At 36.2% G+C, this 9,473-nt stretch overlaps 1 protein-coding gene across 1 annotated transcript in view; it reads left to right on the top strand.

Moving 5' to 3' along the window:
* Positions 1-245: 245 nt before the first annotated feature.
* SLC41A2 (solute carrier family 41 member 2) overlaps positions 246-9,473 on the top strand; it is a gene marked incomplete at its 5' end in the record, with an annotated part of 47,776 nt that continues 38,548 nt past the window's right edge. The window contains 2 exons of the mRNA XM_084305914.1: positions 246-800; positions 3,695-3,802. Of these exons, the coding sequence (XP_084162040.1) occupies positions 246-800; positions 3,695-3,802 (663 nt within the window). The remainder of the gene's footprint in view (positions 801-3,694; positions 3,803-9,473) is intronic.

The raw sequence follows: 9,473 nt of genomic DNA, 5'->3' as shown, positions 1-9,473 counted from the left end.
TCTAGCGATTTAAAATATTTTCAAGTTTTTATATGTACTTTTTTTTTTTTTCCAGATCCAGACTTGCTTATGGAATCGTTGAAGATCTAAGATCTCTGAAAAAAACTTTTTGCATGCAAAAATGGAACATTTTGGTTTATCTGTTTTAAAATTATCAAGCGTGGCAGTTGATGACTCATCTACAAGATTTCTTCGCTGACGTCTGAAGAACAAAGTGCTTTTCCGACCTGTACTTCTGTAGCACTATGACTAACTGTAAAGGCAGGTCTACCATTGCCAAAACAAACAGCAAAGTTCATGACAGAGAAGGTTTTGTAAACTGGACCATAAATTTTAGTACAATTCAGTCTGATAAATTCTTGAATTTGCTTTTGAGTATGGTTCCTGTGGTTTACCAAATAAACCAGGATGAAAGACACAAAAAAGTGAATGGTATCTGGCAAGATGGATTACAGCCAGCAGGACACAATTATAATGTTAGATCTGACCAGCACACAGAGTACCATCACTTTGCAGAACCAACTTTCCATGGAAGTAATGGACACAGCCCAACTAGCTGTAGCCCTAAATATGATGATTTTACCAGTTATAATTACTGTGATGGAATGGACACTTCAGAAACAGATGCCATGCTGCAGGAAGACAACCTGTCTAGTGACAGTAATGAAGATATTATTGTGGAAGGGAGTAGAAAACAACCCAAAGAATCTAGTAGTATTATGGCATTGCAGATACTTGTACCTTTCTTGCTAGCAGGATTTGGAACTGTTTCTGCTGGCATGGTTTTAGATATTGTGCAGGTTGGTATTTGCTTTGGAAGATATTTTTTTTAACAGGTAATCTGTGGGTGTTATAGTTCTAAGGCATGATAATGTAAATGTTCATTATATTTAGGGGTAATTAGGTCTGTGTAAGATTCTGGTCTTATGAACTCCTTTCCCCCCAAAATTGCCTTAAACAGTTCAAATATTTCATTTGGAGTCATTCAAGACTTGGTAAGAGTTGTTGGTTAGCCACAGTGAGCTGGCAAAACAAAACAACACAAAAAAAATTGCTACCATCTGCTTTAACTGAAGATAGAAATATAATCACAAACATGCATTGGCTCAAAATTTGTTCGACAGTAATAAATGTATTCAGCTTTAAGTGGAAATTATAATTAATTGTGACGCCACAATGCCTAGGTGTTTAAAAAGATAGGAGAATTTATTTTATTACCCCATTTCCATGTGTGCTTCAAGTCTATGCAATTTCTGATATAATGTGCAGATCTGGTCTATGATAATGCGTATGTGAAAGTGTGCATTAAATTCATATAATGAATGAAATTCATAAGCAGTGTATTAGAGCTTTTTGAGTATTCAAGTGGAAGTGACTTTTTTATATAGTGTTAGGTATACAGAACACTTGAAGTTAAAAACATTATTGGTGTGAACAGGGCTGCAAAGTCACTTCCACCTTGAAATATAGTTGTAGTAGATATGTGCTAGCAGATTTAACTGATGATAGTTATTCAGGATTAAAATAAAATACAACTTTCTCTGAATTTTAAGAGTTACATTAATAATATTTTTAAAACCTGTTTTGGAGTTAAGGAACATTTTTATAGGAACATTATATCATAGAGAACATTTTAAGAGTGCTTTCTAGCTTAACACAGTTGTAGGTGTTTGCAGCATTTCAGTAGAGTTAAAAATAAAAGTTGCCTATGAAGTATTTTTTGTGCAGTGATACTTGAAGAAAATTCTGAAGAAAGTAATAGCTAAGGAAGGCTTAATGGACTAAGTTACTTTCTTGCCTACTCTTTGCTTTTTGGAGGCTATATTTGCTTTTATTTCCTACCTTATTTTTTTTTTCAAAACCAGAAATTTGTTGTAAACACTAATCTAATACATTCTCTCTTCCTGTATGAGTAGATGCACAAAAAAAATATTCAAACAGATGAAATAACCACACTATTCAAACTGAAAAGACAGTAGAGAAATCAATCTGGTTTTGCTTTGTTTCATTCTGTCTCTATAAATTTCTTTAGCTATACTTAAAGTTCACTTGAAGGAAGAGGTGACCATTTTTTAACTTTTGGTTAGTCCATAATTGGTAAGGCAGTTGCACTAGATGATCTCTTAAGGTCCCTTCCTTCCCTTCCCTTCCCTTCCCTTCCCTTCCCTTCCCTTCCCTTCCCTTCCCTTCCCTTCCCTTCCCTTCCCTTCCCTTCCCTTCCCTTCCCTTCCCTTCCCTTCCCTTCCCTTCCCTTCCCTTCCCTTCCCTTCCCTTCCCCTTCCCTTCCCTTCCCTTCCCTTCCCTTCCCTTCCCTTCCCTTCCCTTCCCTTCCCTTCCCTTCCCTTCCCTTCCCTTCCCTTCCTTCCCTTCCCTTCCCTTCCCCTCCCCTCCCCTCCCCTCCCCTCCTCTCCCCTCCCCTCCCCTCCCCTGAGAAATGTGACAAAAACAAATAACCAATGTTAGCTTTTTCCACCTTAAGCTAAGGATAAAACTATGATGTCAGTAGAGCAGGGTATTGAAATGTGATAGAAAATCTTCTGAAAATGAAAACATAAAGAAGACAAAGCATTCTAAGCTTGTGTGTTTGTTTGTTTGTTTACAAACCTTTTCATGGCTATTCTTTCTGTGTTGTAAGTACATACGTGAATTCATATACAGGAAATTCTGAGATCTTGTTTACATTTGAGAATTGATCCTATTTACTATCATATTTCAAATCATTGCAAATTCCTGAATGTACAGATGATTTACATTGTGGTTTAGTTAGTTCAGTTTAAGTTGATACATGATAATGTATTAAATACATCGATTGACAGACATAGGAAGGAGTAGAATATTTCTACACCAAGAATGTGTACAACACACACAAAAAATATTAGAGTTCGTCTTCATTTGCTTTAAAAAATCAGGGTTTTGAAAATCTGTATTCTTCAAAATTTCATACTTAAAAGCAAGAGTTAGGAGCCATTTTTTCACTTACAAGCTCTGTCCATTTGACAGCTTATTCCTTGCGCTTTTGTACGTGAGGTTTCTAAACAGCTGCAGTAGAAAAGATGAAAATACTGTAAATTAAGAGCAGTTTTCAAAAGCAGTCATAGCACGTGGCATTATTTTAAAATCATTAAAAAACTTCAAATTAATTATCTCTCTTTAACTAGGTTTGTCATTTAGCTCTAGCTTTCTGCTATAAAATAAATGTTATTAAATTTCATATATTTTTTCTGATGGTGGCTTTGAAGTAGTAGCATAATTTAAGTGGCAGAAATTAACATGCACTATACAAACAGAAACTACATGCATCAAACAGATTAAGTACTTGAACTCTTTTCAGAGAGAGTAAGAAATAAATACTTATACAACAGGAAGAGTAAAAATTTCCAATGACCTTTGCTTAGTCTTTATTTAAAAGATGCAAAGAAAGTACAGTAGTGGAGACGCAATAATTTAGGAAGTTTTGTATCTCTTGCTTTTGGTATTCTGGTCTTTGAAACCGTAGTAGGCAGTCATAATTCTGTATTATCTAGATAGATAACAGTTCTTGCTTTAAAGACTTTTAGGTCTAATATTCAAAGATCGATTTTTATAGAGACTTTAATTATGAGTTACAGAATTTTTGGCATTACATTAAAGAAGGCCTAAAGAGAATTAGAGAATTTTTCAATTGATTTTTTTTCCCACTGTATCCTTTAAATAGCACTGGGATGTGTTCAAGAATGTTACTGAAGTTTTTATCTTGGTTCCTGCACTTCTTGGTCTCAAAGGAAATTTGGAAATGACCTTGGCATCCCGGCTGTCAACTGCTGTAAGTAACTTTCTCTTCTCCTTCCCCCTTCAGATAGGTGTTGCAAATTTTTGAAAACAAATCTTTGGAACTCTAGTGTTTTATGTTTATGGCTTAATCTGGCTTTTACGGGAGCTCTTTAAATCTGTTATTAAATTGGCAAAGTTAAAAAGAAAACCGTCTTCCAATCTTTTCATATCAAAATTTTACTTGTTTGGTCTCTTCTGAGTCATCATGCAAAAAAGATAAAGTAGATTACTGAGATTTACATTTGTATTCTGTCAGGTTGGCAGATGTCTTTGGCCTTGATGGGGCTTGAATATGCTAACATGAATATTTTGAATATATTATTCCAAAGACCTCTTGACACCAAAATAAAACATTTCTCAAATTGCTACTTTATTGATCAAACTGTGAGATTATTTTTTTTTTTACTTTCTTGCTAAATAATTTTATTTCTTTTTTGATCTTTTTTTTTTTTTTTTTTTTTTTTGGTGTGTGGGGGTCAGCACTGCATAACTGTTTTATTTTCAGTCTCCTTTTGTATGTATTTGTCATAGTTCCTTTCTACTTCTCCAGAGATGTTCCGTACCTTCATTTTTCTAGCCCAAGCAATCCGGATTACTTTAGCGTAAATATTTCTATGTGTGTGAATAACTATTATAAACTAATTAGGCAACTAAACTATTTGTAGTACCTGAACTGGATACTATAAGACACTACCTTTCTAAGATAAACTTTCCATTTTCCAGCAAGGCTTCTTTTCTCTGCCTGTTGCTGCTTGAATGAATCTTACTATAAAATGTTTGGTCACAGGTGTATGTAACTCCAAATGAGAGCTTGCTATGGCATTGTAGAATAGCACTTCCCTATTTCCTTTGAAAATTGCTCTTGAAACTTTCTCATTTATATGGATTTATTTTCTGAGCAGTGTCGGGTTTAGACCTCATAGTTACTTCGTAATCAATTGCTGTGTCCTAGTATTTCTCCTTTTGTGCTATTTCCAGTTGTTTCTCCCATCTTCTGGCATAAATATTGTTAGTCAGTAAATGCATAACCTTGCACTTCTACTGTTGAATTTCATTTGTTTCCATTGCTGTAATCCTCAAGGTCACTCAGTTTTTGTATATTTCAATGCTTCGTATTGACAATGCCTCCCAGGTTTCTGTCATTAATACATTTCATTATCACATTATATTGAGTTATTGTCCAAATGCACACTGTGATGGACATAACCTTAGCAGCCCTGTGAAGGTTTGCTGGTGTCATGCCTGTTACAGAAACTAGTGAGTTTTGCCCCATAGCCTTTCTTTCATGCGTAAAAATTGACATGTACTGCATCTTTGTCAGTAGCAGCCTTAGCTATTCAGTTTTGCTTTGTCTGATTTTAATGCTGTTACTCTTCTGTGTATTCTGCCTGTTTCTTAAAAATAATTTCTGTTTTAACCCTACTACTTTAACTGTCACACATAAATTTATATTCTACCTTACTTTCTTTTGGGTTGACATGTTGCTTAATTTGCTCCTTACTGTTACAGCTCATGGTCTGAGGGTTGAAAGTGATTGTACTTCACAGCGAAAAGCACATTCAGGGAAGCCCAATATCTACTAGTGCCTAACTGAAAGATTAAAAAGATGTTAAGAATCGTCTTGACCTCTTCTGTTTCTGTTAATGGGATCTTTAATTCTTTGTCCAAATTACATCCTTGACCTTTGTCAGATCATGCCTCCAGCACATATTCTCTGGGCCAGTCAGTGGTTGGTTTCCCCGTCATCACCAGCGCCATGTCATTTGTGAAACTCATAGCTCTCAGGGGACATTTGGAAAAGGATCACATAGACCCTTTGTCTGCACTCGGAACATTAGCCCCAGTTTGTATCATCCGTTGAATGTTACCAAAAATGCAGGAGTTGTTCCCCCTCACACATACAATTGGTACTAGAGTTTCCACAACATTGGCTGCATGTTCAGTTGCTAAGCTGATATTACGAGTGATTGAAGTTGACATCATGAGGTTCAGGACACTTCTGCTCAGCCCAGAATGGCATTCTTAAAAGTATCCCAGTAACTGTGTGATAACGTGATCTGCAAATGTCTTGAATGTGATTTGTCATAGCTAATTTGGCCATCTGAAGCCCAACTCTCCTAACGACAGCCCAATATGAAAAGGGTTAGTTTGAGGAGTATTGCCAGGGCCACTTACCACTGTCATTAAATCTCATCAAGACATAAATCAGCTGATGATTCAGTAGGTTTTATTCAAGCATGCCATGAAAAGCTTCCCCTCACCTCAATACAAGAAATTGCCATGTCTGGCTTGGCAAAACCAGGTTAGCCACCTCTGTTTGCAGCTTGCTATTATGAAGGTAGATTAGGCGGCTAAGAAAAGGTCAGTGAAGTGTAAGTTTCTTCAGACAATGTTTTGTGGCATGTAGGAGCTTTGGTTTCTTTGGCGTTTCCTGATGTCATGGTCATAGCACCACCAACACCAAACTGTTTCTCAGCTTTGTATGAACAGACTTGTGTTGGTTTCTTTTTCTCGTTTGCTTGTTTTCTGATGCCTCCAACTTCCTTGTCTGACCCAGCTTCCTGGAGTAAGTTACACAGATGACTGAAATACTTTCCAGGATTACCTTAGTCGTATTGTAAGTTCGTTGCACATCCTTCATGGGAAGGAAGCAGGGGCTTTGCCACAGTTCAGTGACCATTCCCTTTTTTGCCAATGGTGGCTCTAATTTGTTTTAGCTGCTGAAGAGCTCATCAGAAAATGTTGTGGTGAGTGTGCATGCACCCGTGCACAACATAGTGGAGAGTTACAAGAACAACATTATACAAAATAAGAACAATATAGATCATTCATTATCAGGTTAATGTAAAAAAAAAAAAAAAAAAAAAAAAAAAAAACAGTTTTTACATATCAGAAAACAGGGAAAAAATGTATTTTATCTTGCAGAGAACCTTGCAACTTTCTTTTATGTGTTTTCACCCATACTTAACATCAGTTGCAATGAGCACAGCTCTGTGAGCCTGCCATATCCTCTCTGAGAGCTACTGCAAAGGCAAACCAATACAAAAGAACTCTGTAATGCTTCTAAACCAACCAACCAACCAACCAACCAACTAACAACACACAAAAAAAAAAAACCATACAAACACACAAAAAATGCTATTGGACATGTTACATGTTACTTGTAACTTTGTACAGGTGACAACTTGAAATTAGTTTGGGCTTTGTTGCCACATGAGAATTTAGAACAGTCGCCCTGTTTGCTCTGCCTCCCCCAGGTTTAAAAACAGGTGCAATATCATCTTGTATCATTCCTACTGAACACTTCCATCAAAAACCTTGATACTGGACCTGCATTTTACATGCCAGATCTCCTGGGTCTCCATGAAATAGGTTATTCTGGCCTTTGCACTCCTCACATTAACTTCATTGACCTGCACACTCTTCAGCCATCTCACCTTTGCTCCTGTCATCCTCATCCTAAGTGAAAACTGGAGGAGTATATTAATTCAGGGCATATTTAAGCAGTTGGAGGGAGTATGAGTTTGGGGGGAGTTGTATGATTAATCTTCTCTCCTCTGATTTAAATTTGCTGACACCAGCTCCCCACCAAGTACACACTAAATACAAGACTGTGTCTCTGTGAATAGCTTTGCCTTTGAGGAAGACATTTCCAGCATGACGTCAGCATTGGAACTAATTCATACCCTTCTTGCTCAGCTAGCTTATAATTGCAGCTGAATTTGTATATGTGTCTATGCTCTTGGGGCTGTAAACTAATCATCTTTGTGGTTTCAATCAACTTCAGGGTGTAGCTTGTACTTCTCTTCAGTGTTGGTATGGATGTGAAATTCTCTCTTATCCCACTGCTGTGCTGGCAGCAGTGTATGAGACGTGCTTAGGCCAACTGCCCATTCAAGCATACTATTTATATTGTGTGTTTTGTATTCTTCAGCGTAGTTTTGTTGTTTGAGTCATTCTCATTGTCTCAGTTCACACTGCTGCCTTTTCTCCCTACTACTTTTTCTTTTTTTTTAAGAGGAAGTGAAAACAATAACAACAACAGATAAATAAATAAATGAAAACAAAAAGAAACAAGAACCACTCATCCAGACATCCCTGTAAACTTTATGCAGACTCTCTTGTTTTGACTATGTGTTACTGGTGTTAGGCATTAGCAATTTGACTATAATTTATAGACTTTATAAGCCTTTTGTTTAGGTGTGTGTATTCCAAAGTCTTACAATAAATCTGGTCTCAACTGAAAGGAGTGCTCCTTCTCTCCTTCTTCCTTCCAAACCCCATTTGTGGAACCACGGATGGATCAGATCATTTTGTAGAAAAAATAAACAAATCTTTTTACTCCACAAGAAAGAGTGTTTTTCATCAAACCGTCAAGCAAGTCTGCTTGACTTGTAAGTTCCTGTGAACTCACTCATGAAATTGGTGGACCTGGTTCAAGAAAGACAAGGTGAATGTGTGGATGATAGTGGGGAAAAAGAACTATGCCTTCTGGTAGCAGCTCTCTCTAAGCCTGGATTAAGTTCTTTGCAAGATTACTGGTTTGATAGGGTGCTTTTCTTCCAAAAACTTTTCTGAAGGACAAAAAAAGTGAGGCTGTCTATAACCTGTCGTATAATTCATTTAGTATATATATTTCAGAATGATGCAAGGGAAATTCTTATCCAAGTTTCCTTAAATATTGATGTAGTACTTAAAATTAATGCATATATTTGTGGAACTTTGATTGTACTTCAAACACTGTAAAGTATTTATAGTGTAGATTGGGATAAAGTGTCTTATTACATTTCCTTTTCTTAAGCTGGTATTTCTTTTAATACTTAGTTCCTCACAACTCATTAATATCACAAAGTGGAACAAAGTGGAAAAGAAATTGAAGTATAAAACTGATCATAAAGAAACTATAAAAAGAGGGAAAATATGCATTAAGACTTCCTACATTTTGAGAAATATAAAGTATCTTGTAGGTTAGGATTGTATGGGAAACACCACTGAAACTTATGCTAAAATTTAATCCATTTTTGCAAGAAGATAGTTATTTTAAATATCATTATACTGCAGTGGTACGTACCATCTTCAGATTTTGTCCTCTAACTCAAAAATTACAGGTTTGAAATACATTATAAAATATTGTATTTGTTCATTTTTTAGAATAATTCATTTGCTGTCTTTTCAGCTACTGCTTTAAGACTGGACCTATATCATTTAAAGCATCATAAGTCTGTAACCACTTGCAGTTTTGCTATGCAAGTAGTTCCACTGCAGTCAATTAAAACACTTGCATGAGAGTGTTTGTGTCCATACACTGCGTAGTTGTGCATTTTTTTATTGGCTCATAGGACCACAAAAACAAGCTTAGTTTAAAGTGACTGAACACTGAGCATTTTCCCTTCCAGCCACTGATCTAAACACTGGTGTTGCCTGGCCATTCCTGGAACACAAGGCAGCTAGTATGTCTTGCACAATAAGCTAATGTTAAACAAGTTACTGTGTAAAACTGCATCAAGCTTAGCTGCTCTTGGATAGCTAGTGTGAATACAATTTTAAATCAACAGCAATGCTTAACTTGAAAAAGTGTAGCACAGTTTTCACTTGCTTTCAAAATGTCCATCTTTTGGTGAGAGCTGAATTATTTGTGGTTTTCTGCCTTGTTAGTGCATTTT

This window comes from Netta rufina (assembly GCF_964035555.1).
Source record: "Netta rufina genome assembly, chromosome: 1".
In the NCBI taxonomy this organism is placed as follows: Eukaryota; Metazoa; Chordata; class Aves; order Anseriformes; family Anatidae; genus Netta; species Netta rufina.
Note: the sequence above shows the minus strand (reverse complement) of the source record. Positions and strands in the feature narration are given on the sequence as shown.